This window comes from Erinaceus europaeus, chromosome 7, assembly GCF_950295315.1.
Source record: "Erinaceus europaeus chromosome 7, mEriEur2.1, whole genome shotgun sequence".
In the NCBI taxonomy this organism is placed as follows: Eukaryota; Metazoa; Chordata; class Mammalia; order Eulipotyphla; family Erinaceidae; genus Erinaceus; species Erinaceus europaeus.
This window is the reverse complement of record NC_080168.1, coordinates 89,264,746-89,290,427: the sequence shown is the minus strand read 5'-3', so window position 1 is coordinate 89,290,427 and position 25,682 is coordinate 89,264,746. Positions and strand designations below refer to the sequence as shown.

General features: G+C 38.4%; 1 protein-coding gene across 1 annotated transcript in view; it reads right to left on the bottom strand.

The window, feature by feature from the left end:
- CAPS2 (calcyphosine 2) overlaps positions 1–25,682 on the bottom strand; it is a 55,383-nt gene that overhangs the window by 12,385 nt on the left and 17,316 nt on the right. Inside the window, exons 9-14 of the mRNA XM_060193517.1 lie at positions 23,045–23,164; positions 12,295–12,369; positions 9,576–9,671; positions 9,264–9,357; positions 4,795–4,913; positions 3,227–3,344 (exon numbers count right to left, since the gene is read on the bottom strand). Of these exons, the coding sequence (XP_060049500.1) occupies positions 3,227–3,344; positions 4,795–4,913; positions 9,264–9,357; positions 9,576–9,671; positions 12,295–12,369; positions 23,045–23,164 (622 nt within the window). The remainder of the gene's footprint in view (positions 1–3,226; positions 3,345–4,794; positions 4,914–9,263; positions 9,358–9,575; positions 9,672–12,294; positions 12,370–23,044; positions 23,165–25,682) is intronic.

The following is a 25,682-nucleotide window of genomic DNA, read 5'->3' as shown; positions in this document are numbered from 1 at the left end:
GACTAGACAGGGCTGTCCACTGTCACCATTACTCTTCAACATAGTATTGGAAGTTCTTGCCATAGCAATCAGGCAAGAGAAAGGAATCAAAGGAATACAGATTGGAAGGGAAGAAGTCGAGCTCTCACTATTTGCATATGATATGATAGTATACATAGAAAAACCTAAAGAATCCAGCAGAAAACTACTGGAAGTTATTAGGCAATATAGCAAGGTATCAGGCTACAAAATCAATGTACAAAAATCAGTGGCATTTCTTTATGCAAACACTAAATCTGAAGAAGAAGACATCCAGAAATCACTCCCATTTACTGTTTCAGCAAAATCAATCAAATACTTAGGAATAAAGTTGACCAAAGAAGTGAAAGACTTATATACTGAAAACTATGAGTCGCTACTCAAGGAAATAGAAACTGATACCAAGAAATGGAAAGATATCCCATGCTCATGGATTGGAAGAATAAATATCATCAAAATGAATATTCTCCCCAGAGCCATATACAAATTTAATGCAATACCCATCAAAATTCCAGCAAGCTTCTTTAAGAGAATAGAACAAACACTACAATCATTTATCTCAAACCCGAAAACACCTAGAATTGCCAAAACCATATTGAGGAAAAGAAACAGAAATGGAGGTATCACACTCCCAGACCTTAAACTTTATAATAAAGCCATCATCATCAAAACAGCATGGTACTGGAACAAAAATAGGCACACAGACCAGTGGAACAGAATTGAAAGCCCAGAAGTAAATCCCCACACCTATGGACATCTAATCTTTGATAAGGGGGCCCAAAGGATTAAATGGAAAAAGGAGGCTCTCTTCAATAAATGGTGCTGGGAAAACTGGGTTGTAACATGCAGAAGAATGAAATTGAACCACTTTATCTCACCAGAAACAAAAATCAACTCCAAATGGATCAAAGACCTAGATGTCAGGGCAGAAACAATCAAATACATAGAGGAAAACTTTGGTAAAACACTTTCCCACATACACCTCAAGTACATCTTTGATGAATCAAACCCAATTGCAAGGAAGACTAAAGCAGAAACAAACCAATGGGACTACATCAAATTGAAAAGCTTCTGAACATCCAAAGAAATTATTAAACAAACAGAGAGACCCCTCACAGAATGGGAGAAGATCTTCACATGCCATACATCAGACAAGAAACTAATCACCAAAATATAGAAAGAGCTCAGCAAACTTAGCACCAAAAAAGCAAATGACCCCATCCAAAAATGGGCAGAGGAAATGAACAAAACATTCACTACAGAGGAGATCCAAAAGGCTAATAAACATATGAAAAACTGCTCTAGGTCACTGATTGTCAGAGAAATGCAAATTAAGATAACACTAATATACCACCTTACTCCTGTAAGAATGGCATACATCAAAAAGGACAGCAGCAACAAATGCTGGAGAGGGTGTGGTTACAGAGGAACTCTTTTACATTGCTGGTGGGAATGTAAATTGGTCCAGCCTCTGTGGAGAGCAGTCTGGAAAACTCTCAGAAGGCTAGACATGGACCTTCCATATGATCCAGTAATTCCTCTCCTGGGGTTATACCCCAAGGACTCCATAACACCCAACCAAAAAGAGGTGTGTACTCCTATGTTCATAGGAGCACAATTCATAATAGCTAAAACCTGGAAGCAACCCAGGTGCCCAACAACAGATGAGTGGCTGAGAAAGCTGTGGTATATATACACAATGGAATACTATGCAGCTATCAAGAACAATGAACCCACCCTCTCTGACCCATCTTGGACAGAGCTAGAAGGAATTATGTTAAGTGAGCTAAGTCAGAAAGATAAAGATGAGTATGGGATGATCCCACTCATCAACAGAAGTTGACTAAGAAGATCTGAAAGGGAAACTAAAAGCTGGACCTGATCAAATTGTAAGTAGGGCACCAAAGTAAAAGCCCTGTGGTGAGGGGTAGACATGCAGCTTCCTGGGACAGTGGGGGGTGGGAGTGGGTGGGAGGGATGGGTCACAGTCTTTTGGTGGTGGGAATGGTGTTTATGTACACTCCTAGCAAAATATAGACATATAAATCACTAGTTAATTAATATGAGAGGGGGAAAATCAATTGTATGTCTCAAAGTTTTTCAAAACACAAACTGAATCTTTTTAATATATAGGCTGTGTATTTGATAGGCGGACTCTCTCAAAAGCCTAGACCAAGTAGATCAGAAGCATCCAATAGCACAGCTATATACAAGATACTGGGTACTGTACAGCAAACCCTAACAAAAGGACTTTTCAAAGTTAACCCAATTACCAAATAATGTGATGATAACATTAACTATTGATTGTCTTTTTGAACCCTAAGACAGCAGGGACCTCATATCTCCACTATAGAGCCCCTATTTCCCCCAGTCCTGGAACCCTTGGATAGGGCCCACTTTCCCGTATGCCTCTCCCAATCCATATCAAATAATATTGCATCTGCCAATCACAACCTAATCAACGCAACGACTGCCACCTCAACATGCTTCACCTCAGACTGTGTCCAGAGACTTCACGTGTGGAAATGACAACCCTTCAACTTCATTACTCGGGTGAGACCTTTCCTTTTATAGTATACTCTAATTTCATCTCAGGTGGTTCACTTTCTAACAAAGTCCCATAACCTAGATATACACCAGTTTCTGTGAGAGAGAGCTTATGTTCACATGTATCCATAAACTACTGCAAAATATATAGCTGAAAGCAGAAGTACACTAGAGTTTGCAGTGAGTACCTCCCTAACGCTTCCTCTCCACTATTCCAAGCTTTGGGTCCATGATTGCTCAACAATTTGTTTGGCTTTGTATGTTAACTCTCTTTTCAATCACCAGGTTCCGGATGCCATCAGGATTCTAGCCAGGCTTCCCTGGATTGAAGACCCCACCAATGTGTCCTGGAGCTCAGCTTCCCCAGAGACACACCCTACTAGGGAAAGAGAGAGGCAGACTGGGAGCATGGACCGACCAGTCAACGCCCATGTTCAGCCAGGAAGCAATTACAGAAGCCAGACCTTCTTCTTTCTGCAACCCTCAATGACCCTGGGTCCATGCTCCCAGAGGAATGGAGAATGGAAAGCTATCGGGGGAGGGGGTGGGATATGGAGATTGGGTGGTGGGAATTGTGTGGAGTTGTACCCCTCCTACCCTATGGATTTTTTGATTAATTCTTTCTTAAATAAAAAAAAATTAAAAAAAAATTGAGTCTAACTGAAAGTATAACAACTATACCTTGAATGGCCTCAAAGACCAGTCTATCTTTGGCTTCTTGGTTTGTTCTATCATCTTCTTGGTTTTTTCTATCATCTTCTTCTCCCACAGAATCAGTTCTGCAATTGACATGTCACAGTGATTTTTTTATAAAAATAAATGTTAATTCTTCTTTATTTTTTTAATAGAGGGTAAGAGATGCAGTCAGAGAGACAGAGATAGAGGAGAGACACCAAAGCACAGCTCCACTGTTTGTTGTTTACTGGTTTAGTTCTCAGAAAGATAAAAAATGCAAAACTAAAAAACTAAGATCCTCAAAACCTTCCATGCAAGAACAACTTGTAAACAATATACTTGCTTATTGTTGTTTTATTTATTAATGGTAATTACTTCTGTGTTCTTTAAAATATATCATTAAGGGGGCAAGGCAGTGGAGCACCCAGTTAAGTGCACCTAGTACCATGTACCTGGTTTGAGCCCTGGCTCCCTACCTACAGGGGAGAAGCTTACAGAGTTTGGCAGTGAAACAGGTCTGCAGCAGACCTTTCTTTCTCAGATTTATCAGATTTCTCAGATTTCAGCAGATCTTTATTTCTCCCTCCCCTCTCAAGTTCTCTCTGTCCTATCAAATAAAAAATAGAAAGAATAAAAAAAAAGAAAAGAAAAAAATGGCCCTGGCAACGATGGGTTCATAGTGCTGCCATGGAGCCCCAGACATAACCCTGGAGGGAAAAAAAAAACTTTATTAAGACCATTAAGTTAAAAGTTGTTTTAAAAGCTTAAGATGCAGCTCAGTGGTGGATTTTATGTATCACATATAATGAACTATATATAAGGTCCAGCACCACCACCGATAAATTTAATTTTTTAATTATGAAAATTGTTCAAAATAAAAGTAATTCACTCTGCAAAGTATCAATGGTGCGATTACCATTTTAAAATAGAAAAGCATATTCATTTTAAGCAACACAGTAAATAAGATACATAGATTTCCTTATAGCCAGCCAGTACAATAAGGATGTATGAATGTATGCATGAAGGATACACCAATTATTGTACTTTTGAAATATTTAGCACCAAGAAACACTGAGGAATAACAACATAAATATTATTGTAGTTTAACACTCAAGTTCACTTAAATTTCTTTTGATATATGGTATTTTTTCATTATTCATTTCATGAATCAATTAAGAGTGTACAAGCATGTGGAACACAAGACATTCATTGTTACTAAGAAAAAGCATAATAAAAAGGTGAGGAAAGTTATAATATTATATTGCATCTTTTTAAATGGTAATATTTGGTAAAATAACATTTATATAGGGGAGGAAAGTAATACTACATTTTAAATTATGCTACATAGTGCATTCTTTATCTTTATTTGAGTGTAAGTATTCACAAACATGAAGTGTATCTGAGTAGCAGATAGCAGATGATACACATAAATATAACTTTACTTTTTTAAGTATTTAAAGGTTTAAACCTTAACTCAAAATGCTAAACAATAGAATTTCATTTTAAAAATAGTGAAATAATGTATACAAGCTTTCAAAATGATAAATGACTTACTTGAGATAATTCGTAGCTATCTGATCAACATTTGTGACTCGAAGTCTAAGTAATGTGTTTCCTTTAATGCTTTCTGGAAGTGTGGAATGATCAGAACTAAAAAATGTCAAGTTTGCACCCTAAAGAAATTAACAAAGGATCTGTTATTATCTAAGCTATAAAATTTATAAGAAGCAAAATACAACTAGTATTATAATATTCAAAATTTTAATTACAGTTGCATGGAACACTCATAATGATAAAAAGTAAATTTATGAAAAATCACAAAGGCTTCAATTAATAATACAGAAAAATAAAGGAATTAATTTCCCAATCAATCTGTAAATTAGAACAATCTCCCTAAGAATTGACAGGAGAAAAACAACTTGGGGACCAGGTGGTGAGGCACCTGGTTAAAAGCACACGCATTACAGTGCACAAGGACCCAGGTACAAGCCCCTGGTCCCCTGCCTGCAGGGGGAAAGCTTCACAAGTGGTGAAGCAGGGCTACAAGTGTCTCTCTGTTTCTGTCTCTCTCCCTCCTTACCTCCCTTTCCCCTCTCAATTTCTCTGTTTCTATCCAATAATAGGTAAATAAAAATATTTTTTTAAAAATACTCTAATTTCTATACGGATCAGAGTGAGGAAAGTCAATTGATTGAAATTATTAAATACAGAAATAGGAATCTTGATCTAGGGAAAGATGTGCTATACACTGATAAACAATAATGGAATCATCATGTTTTTCTGCCTGGTCTTTTATGACAAACACTCCATAAACATAAAACACTTTTTTTTTTACCTAGATAGAATATCAAGACTTTAGTGTAAAAAAAAATCCTATCGAAAATTCTTAACCTAATCTCAGAAAGTTCTTATTAGTTTAATTTCTGAGTTGCTCAAATAAAGGTACATACAAATTTAAAATACGAAGTTTGGTTATCTCTCTTAAAATAGAAGCTGTTTCTCTCCTTTATAAAGTATTGATCTTAAAAACTTAGATTTTCTTTTTAAGAGTTTATATATATATATATATATATATTAATAGGTATACATATTAATTTGAAATTAGCAACTAGAGAGACTATGTGACAAGTGACAGAAGACCTCACCAATGTGTCCTGGATCCCACCTCTCCAGAGCCCTACCCTACAAGAGAAAGAGAGAGAGAGTCTGGGGGTATGAACTGACATGCCAACACCTATGTTCAGTAGAGGAGCAATTACAGAAGCCAGACCTTCCACCTTCTGTACCCCATAATGACCCTGGGCCCATACTCCCAGAGGGATAAAGAATAAGAAAGCTTTTTTCCCCCTTTTTAAAAACTATTTTATTATCTTTATCTATTGGATAGAGACAGCCAAAAATCAAGAGGGTGATAGGGAGAGAGAGAGACATAGAGACACCTGCAGCCCTGCTTCACCACTTGCAAAGCTTTCCCCCCTGCAGGTGGGAACTGGGGGCGCGAACTTGGGTCATCAAGCATTGTAATACTTGCACTCAACCAGGTGCACCACCACCCAGCACCAAGAATGGTAAAGCTTTCAAGGGACCTGATGGAATGTGGAACTCCAGTGGTAGGAAATGTGTGGAATTGTACCACTCTTATCCAATGGTCTTGTCAATATTTTCATTTTATAAATAATTTTTAAGTGTGTGTGTGTATATATATATATATATATATATATATATATATATATATCAGTATGTGTGCATACTAATTTGAAATTAGCAATTAAAGAGACTATCTGACAAGTGTAACAGAGATATGCAAACACAAGTGTGTTCAAGTACAGATCCAGGTGGTTTGCCTCACTGCATCCAAAGTAATACATGTGTGCTTACTGTGCTTTCTAAATGAACAGAAATAGGACTTTTATATGTTTGTATGTATGGTCACATGAATGATTATACAAGTATCATCTTATTTTTTTAAATTTTTCTTATTATCTTTATTTATTGGATAGAGACAGCCAGAAGTTGAGTGGGGGGGGATAGAAAAGGAGAAAGACAAAGAGACACCTCCAGCCCTGCTTCACCACTTAGAAAGCTTTCCCCCTGCAGGTGGAGACTGGGTGTTTGAACCTGGGTCCTTGGGCATTGTAACATGTACACTCAAACAGGTGCGCCACCACCTGGCCCCATAAGTATCATCTTAACAACTGTTGCTTAAGTTTCTTCTAAAGACTGTTTAGGGGGAAAAACATAGGGGTATCATGAAGAGATGAAGATTGAGTGGTGGTTCACCTGGTTGAGCACATGCTACCATGCACAAGGACCTGGGTCCAAGTCCCTGGTCCCCAACAACAGAGAGAAAGCTTCACAAGTGGTGAAGCAGTGCTCTTCTGTTTCCCCTACCCTTCTCAATTTCTCACTGTCTTAACAAATAAATAAATATTAAGGAAAAAAAGAGAAAGAAAGAAAGAAATGAAGATATGTCCCAGAGTAATAACTGGGTAACAGAAAAGAGTCCCTCCTCCCTCAAAAGAGGTAAGGTCTTTTAAAAGGACTGACAAGATACTTCATCTGGGCAGTATGCCTGTTTTGCCATATGTATAACCCAATTTTGATTCCAGACCTCACCTCATTGGAAGATGCTTTGGTGCTTTCCCTCCATCTCTTCCACCCTCTTTCTAGCTGAAAAAGTTATCTCTGAACAGTAATGATTAAAAACAAAGAAGTTGGGAGCTGGGCGGGTGGTTGCACAGTGGGTTAAGCCCACATGCTGCAAAGCGCAAGGACCAGCGTGAGGATCCCGGTTCTAACTTTTGGCTCCCCACCTACAGGGGGGTCACTCACAGGCAGTGAAGCAGGTCTGCAGGTGTCTTTCTCTCCCCCTCTCTGTCTTCCCCTCCTCTCTCCATTTCTCTCTGTCCTATCCAACAACAATAGCAATAGCAACAACAATAATAACAGCAACGATGAACAACAAGGGCAACAAAGGGGAGAAAAGATGGCCTCCAGGAGCAGTGAATTCGTGGTGCAGGCACCAAGCCCTAGAGATAACCCTGGAAGCAAGCAAACAAATAAATAGAAGACTATGAGGAAGAACAAGAAGTGAAGTCGGAAAATGAAGAAGGCTTTTACCTTCAAATGATATTTTTAAGAAAAAGAATGTAAAATAATACACTATAAGCTTCTAATATTGTGCAATATAAGCCCCCCTCCACATTCTTTGTAAAACAATATATATATGGTTTGTTGTGGCTTTGTTTTTTTTTCACTTGTTCTTCCTTTATGTGTAGAAATTTAAGAGTTTCTCACCTGTGATATGGAAAAGGGTAGTGAGAGTAAATTATAAAATGTTTAAAATATTGGACACAGCAGTTTAGAGCTAGAGATAACTTGAGTCATGGCACAGGCAATAAACATTATACAGAGCCAATTTTTCTCTTGATCTCATGAGGTAGGTTTGCATAACATGTATAACCTATTTATCCCCTTTTTTTTGCCTCCAGCATGATAACTGGGGCTCAGTGCCAGCACTATTAATCCACTGCTCCTGGCAGACAATTTTTCCCCATTTTATTCAATAGGACAAAGAGAAATTTAGAGAGTGGAGGAGAAGATAGAGAGGGAGAGGAAAAGATAGACACCTACGGGGGTGGAACACCTGGTTGAGTGCACATGTTACAATGTGCAAGGGCCCAAGTTCAAGTCCCTGGTCCCCACCTGCAGGGAGAAATCTTCACAAGTGGTAAAGCAGTGCTGTACATGTCTGTCTGTCTGTCTGTCTCTCTTTCTCTCTATCCCACCCTTCCCTCTTGATTTCTGGCTTTTTTTATCCAATAATTAAATAAAGATAATAAAAAAATATAAAAATTTTAAAAAGATATACACCTGCAGACCTGCTTCACTGCTTGTGAACCATCCTCACTGCAGATGGGGAACAAACTCAGGGATCTTTACTCCGGTCCTTGCGCTTTGCACCCCCTGCGCTTAACCCCTGACTCCCTCATTCACTGTTCTACCTCCAAACTTTTGCATGTGAATATATATTTAGTACATGAATCATCATAATGAATAGCATTGAATTTTGATCATAAAATAACATGTAAATATGATTTCATATATAAGAACACTATAAAGATTCTAAAATTATCTACCATCAGTCCATTCTAGAAAAATTTTGTGATTTATCTTTTACCAGGAGTGAGTTGTGCAAGGTGGGAAAAATCACAAGGAAAATAAGCTAACTATGGGACATCCAACAACCCCAGAGGCTAAGTACTCCTCTGTATGGAGAAGAGTGGGAATCTTCAAAAGATAAGACTGCTTTAGCTAAGGTGTTAGCCTTGATGTTTTTGAAGTAATCAATTCTTCAGTGGTGGTCATTGTAGCAACCTTAAAAGTACCAAGAGACAAGCTCTCCTGAGCACAATATCCCTAATCAAGACAGAGAAGATAATTCTTGTCCCTCAACCCCTGGTAAGAATCCACAAAATCCAGCATCTGATATTAAAACATTGGCACACAGATACTTAACTTACAATATAAAAATCGCCAAGTTGGTATTGTTTTCCTTTTCTTCGTCCATGCTGATGGTGATAAATGCTTTTCTGAATAAAAGGAAGCACGCTTGTTCTAGAAGTTGAATGGAAAAATTGTATTCATTTAGCTTCTCTAGGAAGTAGTCACCTTTAGTGCTGTAACAATGTTGAATGGAAAAACTGTATTCATTTAGCTTCTCTAGGAAGTAGTCACCTTTAGTGCTGTAACAATGTTGAATGGAAAAACTGTATTCATTTAGCTTCTCTAGGAAGTAGTCACCTTTAGTGCTGTAGCAATGTTTTATGACATACCTATTTTTCCCAAATTGCCGATATTCATAAACTGCAAGGGACTGGTCATGAATAAAAAAGAACCCAATCAATTCTCTACAAGCATCACGTCCATTTCTAGAAAGATACCAAAGAATATAAAGTAGAAAAATCAGATAGCTGTCAAATTAAGTAATAAACTGCTGGGGTTTTTTTCTTTTATCATTTTACTATAAGGGTTAATGGCTTACAGTAAAGTTGTTGACACATGGGTACAGTCTCTCATCTTCTTGTGACAGGTGTCTGAATACCGTCACCTCCAATATATGGTCCTTACCCACCATCATGTACTAGAATGTAAAATGAACTAGCACACAGAGGTGTAGATGAAATAAGATTTGAGGGGAGTCGGACCGTTAAAGAGCAAGGACCGGCATAAGGATCCGGGTTCGAGCCCCTGGCTCCCCACCTACAATGGAGTCGCATCACAAGTGGTGAAGCAGGTCTGCAGGTGTCTATCTTTCTCTCCCCCTCTCTGTCTTTCCCTCCTTTCTCCATTTCTCTCTGTTCTATCCAACAACAATGACATCAATAACAACAACAATAATAACTACAACAATACAACAGAAAGGGCAACAAAAGGGAATAAATAAATATTTTAAAAAAAGAAATAAGATTTGAGGAAGGAAAGATTTCTCTTACACCGATATGAGAATGGATATGCTACAATGTAGATTATCAATTTAATATAGACTCTAACAATAAAATTAAATCTTGAAGTATTCTAACCTTACAGGAAGCCACTCAAGTTGTCAAAGAAAATTTAAAATCATATAACAAATGTTAATGTTAAAAATCACGTTGAGGGTCGGGCTGTAGCGCAGCGGGTTAAATGCAGGCGGCGCCAAGTGCAAGGACCGGCGTAAGGATCCCGGTTGGAGCCCTGGCTCCCCACATGCAGGGGTATGGCTTCACAAGAGGTGAAGCAGGTCTGCAGGTGTTTTTCTCTCCCCCTCTCTGTCTCCCCCATCTCTCTCCATTTCTCTCTGTCCTATCCAACAACAATGACAACAATAATAATAACTACAACAATAAAACAAGGGCAACAAAAGGGAATAAATATTTTTAAAAAATCACATGTTACCATTAATATACACAAATTACATCAATTAGCAATGTGTCATGATAAATGGTTAGAAGAATGAGATAACAGATCTAAAGCTCTCTACCTTGTCACTTTATTGTGTCTATCAATAATCCACTGTTAATTTAAGTGAGTGAAATAAAGTTAAAGAATCTTAGATGAGGATTAATTTCTTTAGGGTTTAGAATCTGTAGTTGTAATATACTTAACAAAATTTATTTCTAAGTGACTTTTTGAAATGCATTTCAAAATAACTTTAAGTAACTTCTAACTAAAATATATTATTTCAATTTTGGTCCATAGCCACAGAGGGGGGGAAATGTTAGGGGAAAATGACCAGTGGCCTCTAAACTCCAATTCCTTCAAGATGCGGAGAGAGAAGAGAAAAAAAGGAAGAGAATTCAGAAGTAGCACTAGTTCTAAGTGTGAATTAGAAAAGAAGAGAAGGCAGGACCATAGAAAAAATAGGCAAATACATGTTTAAATATAAATAGTGACTAAAGTAATAGTCAGCCTATTATCTGAAACCTCTGCAGTTTCCAATGGAAAAGATAGCGACATAGAACTCTGGTGGTGGGAATGATGTGGAATTATACCCCTGTTGTCTCATAATTTTGCAATTTGATATTAAATTACTAGTAAAACACACACATACACACCATTTCTTTCTAGGGTCAATGAAACAGCTCTCTTGGATATGGCACTGCTTTCCCATCTGTGCAGCCCAGGTTCAAACCTGGGTCGAAGGAAGCTTCAATGTTGTAATCCCTCTCATTCTGCCTCTCTTTTTCTTAAAATATATATATTTAATGCAGAACACAAGTGACTTAAATGGACATGAATGATGTTGCTGTGTAGCTTCCTGGGTCTGTATTTTTTTTCTTAATTTGGAAAGGAGTACCACACCACCATCCGTGGATTTTTTTCCTACTGCCATCCATGGATGTCACTGCCATGAGGTGCTAGAGTTCACATCTATGATCTACCACATGGTAAGGTATGGCTTAGTGGGTGAGTCATTTTCTGGCTCCCATAATCTTTTCTTTCTTTCTTTCTTTCTTTCTTTCTTTCTTTCTTTCTTTCTTTTTTTTTTTTTTTTTTTGCCTCCAGGGTTATTGCTGGGGCTTGGTGCCTGCACCACGAATCCACTGCTCCTGGAGATTATTTTTCCCTTTGTTGCTTTTGTTATTATTGTTGCTTTTGTTATTGTTACTGCTGTCATTGTTGTTGAATAGGACAGAGAGAAATCGAGAGGGGACAGGGAGACAGAGAAGAGGAGAGAAAGATAGACACCTGCAGACCTGCTTCACCGCCTGTGAAGTGACTCCCACTGCGGGTGGGGAGCCGCGGGCTCAAACCGGGATCCTTACGCCAATCCTTGAGCCATGTACGGTTAGCCCGCTGCGCTACCACCCGGGCCCCTGTAATGTATCTTATAAGCTCTTACTTCCTATAATTTATGTAGCAGATTAATGAATGTTTCCTAAAATGTTCTTTCTAAACTAACACTTTCACTTACATGTGAAAATTTTAACTCATTAACATTAATCTCACCACTGCTATTTCTACTTAAACATCTTTTTACGAACATAAAAATCTTAATAATATTACACTTACCTTGATATGATCCTAACATCAAACTGTATTTTATGAGAAAGTATATTTTCAGTTAAAGTAGATTGTGTTCTTATCCTGTTAAGAAATACCTTTGTCAGTAGTTATTCTAAAATTACCTCCATTTGGTATAAAGGATAAAAGTAGAGAAAAGTTATGTTGACACACATTGGATAAGCACAAAAGTAAAAAACTACATTTTACAGATTGTCAACTGTAGCAAATAGAAGCAACTTTGAGATAGAGCACATAGTGCATGGATCACAGTGCACACAAATTACAATGGATCACTTTTATGCAAGAATTTATAGTATCAACAAAGTACTGTCAAACTAACTACTGGAACCAGTAAAAAAGCTTACTTCAGTAGTGTGCACAACACAGGTTTGAAGGTCTTAGGCTGGTCTCTGCTACACTGAAGCAAACCTCAGTACTATAGCGTCTATCTTAAAAAAGAAGGAGGAAGAGGAGGAGGGAGAGGAAGAGGAAGAGGAAGAGGAAGAAGAAGAAGAAGAAGAAGAAGAAGAAGAAGAAGAAGAAGAAGAAGAAGAAGGTGGTAACTACTAAACAGAGATAGCACATTTGTAGCTGATACTATAGTCTAACCCTCTTCTCCTCTGTCCCTCTCCCAAAAGAATATGTCCTTCCTTAGCCTTTTTTTTTTTAAGTAAGAAATAACTAAGGAATCCAATTTTCCCTGTAAACATCTAGGAAAGCCATTCTTTTGACCTGATTAGAGTGTAGTGTGAGGAGAGTTCCAACTATGAATATGGCTAACATATGCTTCCAGGAGCCACTCTATCCATCAGAAAATCATGTCAGAGAAGCCAATAAGATCTCAGGAAACCAGTCCAGAGCTGTGCCATTCCTGAGCCATCAAACCAAAACTAGCAAGTGTCTTCCTCCAGGTAGTAGGACCTTTGAGGAAAATAAATTCTGGTTTCTTCACACTACTGTTTTCAATGATGGGTAGCTGAAAACATTTGTGAACAGAATACAGTAGTGGAAAAGAGTGATGTGTTTCATCTGTGGCATTAGTCACTGGTCTCACTGTGAGAATTCAGATGTTATTTAATCTTTAAAACAGATTATATAATATTTCATTTTATTGCCAGAGCATTAATAAGCTCTGGTTTACAGTGGTAGAGAGGACTGAACCTGGGAGACTTCGGAGTATCAGGCATGACAGTTTCTTTGCATAAGCATTACACTATCTCCCCTATCCTACAAATGTTTTTGAGAAGACAGAAAGACAAAACTAGAATACAACGCCAGCATAGATGGTGCTGGGAATTGAACCAAGAGCCCCACACGTATCAGTTTTGCTCTCTACCTCCCTTGCCACTTTCCAGGCTGCCTGTTATTTAATCCTATGAACTTGAGGTGGTGCTGAATAACCTTACAAAGATTCTTGGTGCTACAATTCTGTTAGATAATAAGAAGGAAGACCCAAATACATACTCTTCGGTTTGCCACTAATTTATTTTACTACTAAGAATCTCCTTTACAAGACCTAGATGTCAGACCAGAAACAATCAAATACTTAGAGGAAAACATTGGTAAAACACTTTCCCACATACACCTCAAGGACATCTTTGATGAATCAAACCCAATTGCAAGGAAGACTAAAGCAGAAACAAACCAATGGGACTACATCAAATTGAAAAGCTTCTGCACATCCAAAGAAACTATTAAACAAACAGAGAGACCCCTCACAGAATGGGAGAAGATCTTCACATGCCATACATCAGACAAGAAACTAATCACCAAAATATAGAAAGAGCTCAGCAAACTTAACACCAAAAAAGCAAATGACCCCATCCAAAAATGGGCAGAGGAAATGAACAAAACATTCACCACAGAGGAGATCCAAAAGGCTAACAAACGTATGAAAAACTGCTCTAGGTCACTGATTGTCAGAGAAATGCAAATTAAGACAACACTAAGATACCACCTCACTCCTGTAAGAATGGCATACATCAAAAAGGACAGCAGCAACAAATGCTGGAGAGGGTGTGGGGACAGAGGAACCCTTTTACATTGCTGGTGGGAATGTAAATTGGTACAGCCTCTGTGAAAACTCTCAGAAGGCTAGACATGGACCTTCCATATGACCCAGTAATTCCTCTCCTGGGGTTATACCCCAAGGACTCCATAACACCCAACCAAAAAGAGGTGTGTACTCCTATGTTCATAGCAGCACAATTCATAATAGCTAAAACCTAGAAGCAACCCAGGTGCCCAACAACAGATGAGTGGCTGAGAAAGCTGTGGTATATATACACAATGGAATACTATGCAGCTGTCAAAAACAATGAACCCACCCTCTCTGACCCATCTTGGACAGAGCTAGAAGGAATTATGTTAAGTGAGCTAAGTCAGAAAGATAAAGATGAGTATGGGATGATCCCACTCATCAACAGAAGTTGACTAAGAAGATCTGAAAGGGAAACTAAAAGCAGGACCTGACCAAATTGTAAGTAGGGCACCAAAGTAAAAACCCAGTGGTGAGGGGTAGACATGTAGCTTCCTGGGCCAGTGGGGGGTGGGAGTGGGCGGGAGGGATGGGTCACAGTCCTTTGGTGGTGGGAATGGTGGGAATGGTGTAAAGAGTACACACCTCTTTACATTTTACACCATTTTACAGTTTACACCTCTTTACACACCTCTTTACACCTCTTTACACACACTCCTAGCAAAATGTAGACATATAAATCAGTAGTTAATTAATATGAGAGGGGGAAATCAATTGTATGTCTCAAAGTTTTTCAAAACACAAACTGAATCTTTTTAATATATAGGCTATGTATTTGATATGCGGACTCTCTCAAAAGCCTAGACCAAGTAGATTAGAAGCATCCAATAGCACAGCTATATACAAGATACTGGGTACTGTACAGCAAACCATAACAAAGGGACTTTTCAAAGTTAACCCAATTAACAAATAATGTGATGATAACATTAACTATTGATTGTCTTTTTGAACCCTAAGACAGCAGGAACCTCACATCTTCACTATAGAGCCCCTACTTCCCCCAGTCCTGGAACCCTTGGATAGGGCCCGCTTTCCCGTATGCATCTCCCAATCCAAACCAAATAATATTGCATCCGCCGATCACAACCTAACCAAAGCAACGATTGCCACCTCAATATGCTTCACCTCAGACTGTATCCAGAGACTTCACGTGTGGAATGACAACCCTTCAACTTCATTACTCGGGTGAGACCTTTCCTTTTATAGTACACTCTAATTTCATCTCAGGTAGTTCACTTTCTAACAAAGTCCCATAATCTAGATATACACCAGTTTCTGTGAGAGAGAGCTTATGTGCACATGTATCCATAAACTACTGCAAAATATATACCTGAAAGCAGAAGTACACTAGAGATTGCAGTGAGTACCTCCCTAACACTTCCTCTCCACTATTCCAAGCTTGGGATCCATGATTGCTCAACAAATTGTTTGGCTTCATATATTAACTCTCTTTTCAATCACCAGGTTCCAGATGCCACCAGGATGCTGGCCAGGCTTCCCTGGATTGAAGACCCCACCAATGTGTCCTGGAGCTCAACTTCCCCAGAGACACACCTTACTAGGGAAAGAGAGAGGCAGACTGGGAGTATGGACCGACCAGTCAACGCCCATGTTCAGCGGGGAAGCAATTACAGAAGCCAGACCTTCTACCTTCTGCAACCCTCAATGACCCTGGGTCCATGCTCCCAGAGGGCTAGAGAATGGGAAAGATACCATGGGAGAGGGTGGGTTATGGGGATTGGGTGGTGGGAATTGTGTGGAGTTGTACCCCTCCTACCTTATGTTTTTGTTCACTAATCCTTTCTTAAATAAAAAATTTAAAAATAAAAGAATCTCCTTTACAGTAAGGAATATGAAGATTGGGGGGGGGGGCTCAAGTCCTGGAACATGATGGCGGAGGACCTAGTGGGGATTGAATTGTTATGTGAAAAATGTTACACAAGTACAAACTATTGTATTTTACTGTTGACTGTAAACCATTAATTCCTCAATAAAGGAATTAGAAAAAAAGAAATATGAAGATTTAGTGGTGCAACTTTATTCTTACTCCTGAATAATTTTATAGTAGTCCTATAATGATGTAAGTTTAGAAAGAAATGCAGAATTTATGTAGTTAAGTGTGTGGGTCACTGAGATGCTAAAAAGTTACATGTACCTTTATATAACCTACATCTCTGTAAAAGGTAAGCAAGATAGAAGAAACAGGAGCCTATAAACCAAGTAAGTTTGTAAACAGAGTAGAGCCATAAAAGCTTAGTCATTTCAATTCAGTTTAATCCATTAGTATTACATATTTATAAAATGCCCACTGTGTACCTAAAATAATTTTAAATGCTACAACACATAGTGGCTACAATTACTTACTGAGAGCTTCCCAGACACTAGCCATTACACAATACATTACACTGTATGTGTATTGATTTACTTAATGCTTGCGATGACTCTGTAAAGTAAATGTTATTGTACCTGAATTTACAAATTAATTTTACGGAGTTAGAGAGAGTTTAAGGAAATTTCCTAAGGCCTTGCAGATGGTAAAACTAAAAGTAACCCTGTTCATAATCATTAAAGTATTTTTCAAAGGTGTTAAACGCTCTTTAACAGTACTACATTGAAATGATACTCTAGGGTGTTCTTGAAAGATAAAAGCAATGAACAAGCAATTATACTGTTCAATAAAAAGTTCCAAGTTAAGACTTTACATATCCAATAAGTTGCACCATTGTTTTTCCCTGACCAAGTTCTTAACCGATACAGAATTAAAAGTAGGGCAGATGAAAACAAAATAGAAATTTTATCATTGAGCCCTGACTGTGCAATTTAGCAACAACATGCTAAATCATTAACACTGAAATCAAACAGACTAGCCACTGGGAAGAATCTTAGAAAAATTAAAGCAGAATGGGTATCTCTGCAGACAGATGAGTCTTTTTCAACTTTATGAAGCAGAATTCCCTCCTCCTCTCCTAGGAGGAATGAATGAGATAAAATCCATAAATTCAATAAGTATAATTGGTACATCCATATGGTTTCCATGGGAATAGACTAGCTAGATCTAAGTTTTACATTAATGATGAAAGGGCCTAGTCTGCGAAGACAAGAATAAAAGTAAACAAGCTTTAAAATGTTTCGTACAATTAAAACAGGATAATATTGGTGCAGACATACATAAAGGTAAATAACATTGAAGAAAGTATAGGAACCAACCAGGCATTTATACCAAGTTGGTAATATGACATAAGTGGCAATACATGTCAGAGGGACAATACGTTTGCTGTAGGCAGAGAATTAAAAAGGAAAAAAAAAAGATATTTATTATGAGAAGAAAAGAGAGGGAAAGAACACCACAGCACCACTCATGCACATGTGGTAGCCGGGATCAAACTCATGCTTGAGAGTCCAATGCTTTTCCCACTTTATCACTTCCTGAACCACGGAGACTTTTAAAGAAATTACAAAGAACACTAATCATAAATGGAAATAATAATTAAATGTTCTACATTGAAAGTAGGAACTCCTGTTCATCAAAAGATAAGAGAAAGACAAACTAATGATCCAGGTTTCAGCCCTGGCTCCCTACCTGCAGGGAGTCGCTTCACAAATGGTGAGGCAGGTCTGCACGTGTCTATCTTTCTCTCCTCCTGTCTTCCCCCTCCTCTCTCCATTTCTCTCTGTCCTATCCAACAAAAATGACAACAATAAAACAACAAGGGCAACAAAAGGGAATAAAAAAATAAAATAAATATTTTTAAAAAGTGAAAGACAAAGGTGACCACAGTGTAGAAAGACATATCCAACAAAAATAAGTGAAAAGCCTTTATAACTGGAATACATAATTTTAAGTTCTACAAATCAGCATTAAAAGATAACCCAAGAGACTTGGAGGGAAATTTTATATTAAAGATATTTAAATGACAGTATCCATATCCAAAAGTATTCTAACTTATTAGTCTACTGTAAAATATAAGTTAAAATACACTGATACAAGAAATAGAGAACAAGTTGACAATGTCAAGCATTGGAAAAGTTATGGTGCTACTAACACATTCCTACTGCTATTGGTAAGAGTATCATTTACAACATCTACTTTGGAAAAGTACTTAATAATATTTTTTAATAATATTTTTAAAAGCTGAACATATGCCTGGGCTGGGTAGTGGCACACCTCGTTGAGTGTACATATCACAGTGCACAAGGAACCGGGTTCAAGCCCCTGGTCCCCACCTGCAGGGGGAAATCTTTGCAAGTGGTGAAGCAGGATTACAGGTGTCTATCTTTGTCCCTCTCTACCTCCCCCTTCCCTCTCGATTTCTGGCTGTCTTTATCCAATAAATAATGAAAAAAATCTTTTACAAAATTGGGCTGGACATAGTTGCATGCAGTTGAATACACAGGTTACTATGTGCAAGGACCAGAGTTCAATCCCCTAGATCTCACCTCTAGGGAGGGGAAGCTTTGTGAGTGATGAAGCAGTGCTGCGGGTGTATCTTTTTTCTGACTTTCCCTATCTTCCCCCTACCTCTCTCAAATTCTCTCCCTCCTATCAAGTACAAGAAAGAGTTAAAAAGAAAGAAAAAGAAGAAAAAAGCCTCCAGAGGCAGTGGATTAATCCTGCAGGCACTAAGCTCCACCGATAACCCTAGTGGCAATAAAAAATAATAATAATAAATTAAACCTTCCTGGGGCATGGCCAAAGAGTAATAGCAACTAAAAAACACATTCAGAAACAACCAAACAAAACAAGGAAAAAAATAAGCCAGAATGTTACAATATTGCAACCTCAAGTATTGAAGAAGATCTTGGAACCACAGGTGGGTACTTCCTGTGGAAAAGGAGACCTGGAAACTGCAAAGACAGCCACCCACACCATTCTGCATCACAATGCAAAACTCAGAAGCTGGTCAGAGAGGACACAGAAAACAACAGGATCCTCCCTGGAGAAGTGGGCTACCAGAGTCCAGAAGAGAGCCTGAATCAAGGCAATAAAAATCCAGACAAGTGAAGACAAAAGACTCTCCCTTCCCTTTCCCTGCCACCACAAAGACATTAAAAACAGAAAACAAAAACAAACACAATGACACCAGCACCACCTGCTGGCTGAATAACAAAAGCAATTAGACACTGTCAGAATTTGACTTCAGAAAACTCCCTTTGAAGGCAATTCAAGATTCCAGCCATAATATACAAACACAAATTCATGATTTTAAAGAACATTTCACCAAAGAACTACAACTTTGAACACTTTGAACAGAAACTCACAAAGTTAAGGAGGCTCTCAAAAGAGTGAAAGCTAATATGAGAGGCCTTGTAAACGGAGTAATTCAGCCAGGAAACAGTGTAACACTGCTAGAATATAAAGGCACCACACTCTTGAGTGTTGGAGAGGAAAACTCATAAAAATTATGCAATTCTGAGTGAAATAGTAGACTCCATCTGGAAAAATAAGATAAGAATTATTGGAGGAGTCAGGCTTAGCGCAGCGGGTTAAACACAGGTGGCGCAAAGTACAAGGACCAGTAGAAGGATCCTGGTTCCAGCCCCCAGCTCCCCACCTACAGGGCAGTGGCTTCACATGCAGTGAAGCAGGTCTGCAGTTGTCTCTATTTCTCTCCCCCTCTCTGTCTTCCCCTCCTCTCTCCATTTCTCTCTGTCCTATCCAACGACAGCAATGACAATAATGATAAACAACAAGGGCGACAAAAGGGAAAATAAATAAATATTAAAAAATTAAAAATTAATTTAAAAAGAGATTTACTGGAATGCCTAAAGATGAAGAGAAGAAAAGCAGTGATTATATTCAAATAAGTCACCCAGGAAAACTTTCCACACGTGGGAAATGCTATAAATATAACTATAGAGGAAACCAAAAGAACACCCAGGGCTTACAACTCAAAACCATCCACACCACAACATATCATTGAAAAACTTTCCAAAAGCAAAGACAAAGAAAAGCTAGTGCAGCCCACTAGGAGAAAAAAAAAAAAAGGATTTTTGACATATAAGGGCAGAACTCTCAGACTATCTCCACATTTATTACCACCAACACTAGAAGCAAGAACATGGACTGAAATATTCACTGTACTAAAGGACAAAGACTGCCAGCCATGAATTCTCTATCCAGTCAAAATATTTTTCTTATATGGAGGTGAAATAACACATACAAACTGAAAATAAAACATACAAACATACTGTTGTAGGTTCAAGAGCCAGAGCCAATGGATGGAGTCAACAAGAAGGAATTTTATTAATATTAACAGGCCACAGAAAGAGCTCATACTCTTTTTAAAGAGTTCTGTGCCCTGAACAAAAGGACAACACAAGCTTATACTGGGAATGCAGGCTGACAGCAACTACAGAAGCCAGACCTTCCACCTTCTGCACCCCATAATGACTCTGGGTCCATGCTCCCAGAGGGATAAAGAACAGGAAAGCTTTCAAGAGAGGGGGATGGGATATGGAGTTCTGGTGGTGGGAATTGTGTGGAATTGTATCCCTTACCCTATGGTCTTGTCAATATTTCCATTTTATAAATTAATCTTAAAGAAAGAAAGGAAGGGAAGGAAAGAAGGAAGGAAGGAACGAAGGAAGGAAGGAAGGAAGGGAAGGAAGGAAAGAAGGAAGGGAAGGAAAGAAGGAAGGAAGGGAAGAAGGAAGGAAGGGAAGGAAAGAAGGAAGGAAGGGAAGAAGGAAGGAAGGGAAGGAAAGAAGGAAAGAAGGAAGGAAGGGAAGGAAAGAAGGAAGGAAGGGAAGGAAAGAAGGAAAGAAGGAAGGAAGGGAAGGAAAGAAGGAAAGAAGGAAGGAAGGGAAGGAAAGAAGGAAGGAAGGGAAGGAAAGAAGGAAAGAAGGAAGGAAGGGAAGGAAAGAAGGAAAGAAGGAAGGAAGGGAAGGAAAGAAGGAAGGAAGGGAAGAAGGAAGGAAGGGAAGGAAAGAAGGAAAGAAGGAAGGAAGGGAAGGAAAGAAGGAAGGAAGGGAAGAAGGAAGGAAGGGAAGGAAAGAAGGAAAGAAGGAAGGAAGGGAAGGAAAGAAGGAAAGAAGGAAGGAAGGGAAGGAAAGAAGGAAGGAAGGGAAGGAAAGAAGGAAGGAAGGGAAGAAGGAAGGAAGGGAAGGAAAGAAGGAAAGAAGGAAGGAAGGGAAGGAAAGAAGGAAGGAAGGGAAGGAAAGAAGGAAGGAAGGGAAGAAGGAAGGAAGGGAAGGAAAGAAGGAAAGAAGGAAAGAAAGAAGGAAGGAAGGAAGGAAGGAAGGAAGGAAGGAAGGAAGGAAGGAAGGAAGGGGAGGGGAGGGGAGGGGAGGGGAGGGAGGAAGGAAGGAAGGAAGGAAGGGAGAAAAAAAAGAGAGAAGGCCTCCGTAACAGAAGCTGCAAGGTTTAGTGGGTGGGACTTGCTCAGGGTCTGGTTACCTTAGTTACTGTTATGGTTACTGCTATCTTTTTCCTACACAGCTGTGTCTGGGAAAGTTTAGCCTTAGCATAAGATACACCACTGAGGAAGGGGGTTGTGGGGAAGAGCTTACTCAAGGTCTCCTATTATCTGGGGCTTCTCTCCGTTTTACAGTTTGGTTAGTTAACTCTTTTTTTGACTTGGTATTGTCTTTTCCACCTCAGTATAGAAACAAGGAATTCACCACTGCAGCCGCCAATCCTGCTTGGCAAGAATTACTGAAAGGACTCCTATACAATAAGAAGCAAACAAACTCCAACTCTAAGTTCATCAGTGGTAGAATAGAAGTGGGAATAAAAGCAACAGCAACAGCAGAAGAAAAGATTTCAGAAAAATTAAGACAAAATGGACAGAGCTACATGAACAGAGTGCATGAACCAAGGCCAGATATCAAAAAGGTCACATATTAGACCAGGAACTCTAATATCCCAATTTTAGCATCTCCTTGCTTAGAAACTGAAGAAAGGATTTATTTTCAAAGTTTATTTATTTAATTTGAATTTTTAAAATTTATTTTAAAAAGAAAAATGCAGAGATAAGAGGCAGAGAGAAAGAACAGAGCACTGCTCATGGCAGTGGCTCATGGAAGTGCTTGGGATTGAACCTGGAACATTATAACCTCAGGCATGAATGTCTTTTGCATAACCAATATGCTGTCTCCTCAGCCCTGATAAATGACTTCTTTACACAGAATGTGGTTTCACTCACTCATAGAAATAAGTTGAAAGATAAGATCAGAAAGGAAACTACTAAGTTGAACTTGGACTAGAGTTGGTGTATTGCACCAAAAGTAAAAGGTTCTGAGGTCTGGGGAAGGGCTCAGGTCCTAGACCATGATGGTAGAGGCGGTCCTAGTGGGCGTTGAATTTTTATGTGGGAAACTGAGAAATGTTACACATGTACAAACTACTGTATCTTACAATTGACTATAAACAATTAATCCCCTAATGAAAAAATTAAAAAAAAAACAGAATGTAAATGATATCTAGAAAGACTAGCCATTGCAAGTGTTGAGAAAAGAAAATGTGACAAGCTAAGTAAGGAATGAGGGCACATTGTAGAAGCTGCAAAAGGCAAAGAGAAAGGTTTTCTTTTGAAGTATCTAGAAGGGATGTAGTCATATCAATATTCAATCATATAAGAAATATGAGGGAATGTAAGGTAATATACTTGTGCTGTTTCAAAGTAATGTTTGTGTTGCAACTTCTCTATGAAGCTTCTCTGATGCAGGTGGGGACCACCACCGGACCCCCCAAAACATCATTTTAAAAACTTTTCTTACTTTGTTTCATGTAGCGTTCTTTTCCGAAGTCGAAGAGGTGTTGATTTTGAGTCTGGAAGGATGTGAGAGCAATCTTGTTTCTCAGTGATTACATTTTGCTCTGGATCACTGATTACAGCTCTATATTTAAAAAACACAGGGCAGAGGGTAGATAGCATAATGGTTATGCAAACAGACTCTCATGCCTGAGGCTCCAAAGTCCCAGATTCAATCCCCCACACCACCATAAGCCAGAGTTGAATAGTGCTCTGGTTAAAAAATAAATTAATTAAAAGAAAAGAAAAACACAAAGTCTGACAGTAAAAATAATGCATTTCTCTAGCATTCACATATTTATAAGCAGCTGGAAAAGTCATATATATACAAATGCAAATTTACACTACTCTCAGTATTACATTTTTGTCAGATATTGAATTAATATATAATTTAAAATAATGGCGATAAACATGAATACTTCTATCTTGTTTCCATATGTGCTAAATAAAAACAAATTGAATTTTTTGAAATAATTCAGAGCTTCATATCCTCCCCCCCTTGCTACTATTTTACTTATTTACTTCTTTAATTTATTTTTGAACTCTAACTTGTTTTAGTCTTTTATTATCTTTATTTATCTGATAGAGACTGCCAGAAATTGATAGGAAGAGGGAGATAAGAGAGGAAGAGAGACAGACACCTGCCCTACTTCACCACGTGTAAAGCTTCCCCCTAGAACAGGGAGCTTGAACCCAAATCCCTGCACATTGTAACATGTGCTTTCAACCAGGTGCACTACCACTAGGCCCTGGGGTGGGAACATCCTAAACAGAAGAAAGACAAATGCACAGAATCTAAAACTGGAAGAAACTTGGAATATCGAAATGATTTCAGAGCATAGAAGAAGCACAATGACAGGAGTAGAACAGACAAGAAAGAGAATTTTGAAAAGGAGTCCAAGATCTAATGGTAAGCAGACCCTAGATTTTGAGTAGACAAAATTATAGGCCCCAGTGTTTTAGTACTCCTACCCTAACCCACTCCTGATCATTACAAATTCAGTGTGCTTCTCATTCATGACATGGAACTTAGCCATTTGACTCTCTTTGATTAATTATATTTTGTAAGGTGATTCTGCTACTCTCAGTTGATCACACATGAGATGGCTGACTATCTGCTGGTCAAGGATAATATTGGCTAAGTGGCCCAGCTGAATTTGAAGAGCACCTTCTTGAGAGCAGCGAGTTGGCCAAGTTGTGTTCTTATCATGAAGATATCAGAAACACAAAAAGGAAAATGGAAATATGTAACCACTGCTTTTGTTCAAGTCAAAAATGGCTGAAGTCAGTAAAAAAAAAAAAAAAAAAAAAAAAGGTCATTTAATAAAATTAAGCCTAAACAACTGACTTAAAAGATATGTGAAAAAAAAAGATATGTGTATGTGAACTAATGAATGGTTGTTGTTTGAAGATACTACATTTTGTTGTAATACATAATCAAAAAATCAGGTTTCTAGCTTTTATTCTGAGATGGTTACAGACTAGAAGATTTGAACTCACATGTCATTTTACAGACTCACTCTGACCCCGAGGCTGAAAAAAGGGACATTGAAAAGCAAATATAGTCATACTGAGCCAACTTACAAAATGACTGAAACAATCCAGGAGACAGAAGATGACTGTGGCAACAGGCATGGGGGCAACTGAAGGAGTAAATTTATTTATTTATTTATTTATTTATTTATTTATTTATTTCCTCTAGGGTTATTGCTGGGGCTTGGTGCCTGCACTACAAAACCACTGCTCCTAGAGGCCATTTTTCCTATTTTTGTTGCCATTGTTTTTTTTTTTATTCCCTTTTGTTGCCCTTTCTGTTGTATTGTTGTAGTTATTATTGTTGTTGTTATTGATATCATCATTGTTGGATAGGACAGAGAGAAATGGAGTGAGGAGGGGAAGACAGAGAAGGGGAGAGAAAGATAGACACCTGCAGACCTGCTTCACCACTTGTGAAGCGACTCCCCTGCAGGTGGGGAGCCGGGGGGCTGGAACTGGGATCATTCCGCTGGTACTTGCGCTTTGCACCATGTGCGCTTAACCCTCTGCACTACCACTCGACTCCCAGTAAATTTATTTTTATGGTAGAACTGAGAATGTCTACTGACAACAACATGGAAGTGAGATTTGAGAAGAGAGAAGGATAAAAGGCATCATTGAGATAGTAAGTCTAAACAACTTGAAATGTGGAATTCAAAAGGAAAAGATAATTTGGAGTGAAGAGAAAGAAATTTATGGAATACAAACTGGAGGAAAATGTGAAACTGGAATCTTATATTAGATAAGCACAAGCACAGATTACAGAAGGTTTTTCAAGACTTGTAATGGATGAAATCACTTAGGAGGTAAATATAGAAGATGTCCAAGAACTAGCCCTCCTGCAAGACTAGTAGATGAAGAGAAACCTGGAGAAAAGTCTGAAGAGGAAAACCAGTGAAATGTGGTGTGCAGGAAACAAAGTGAAAGAAACAAAAGTGTTCCTTATAGATGAAAGTTTTCAATGCAAGTTGTTTGAGGGCCTATAAGAACTGAGAAACCTCTATTAGTCAAGCATACGGATGTTACCAGCTAGCTTATAAAGAGACATGTAAATGGACAATTACATA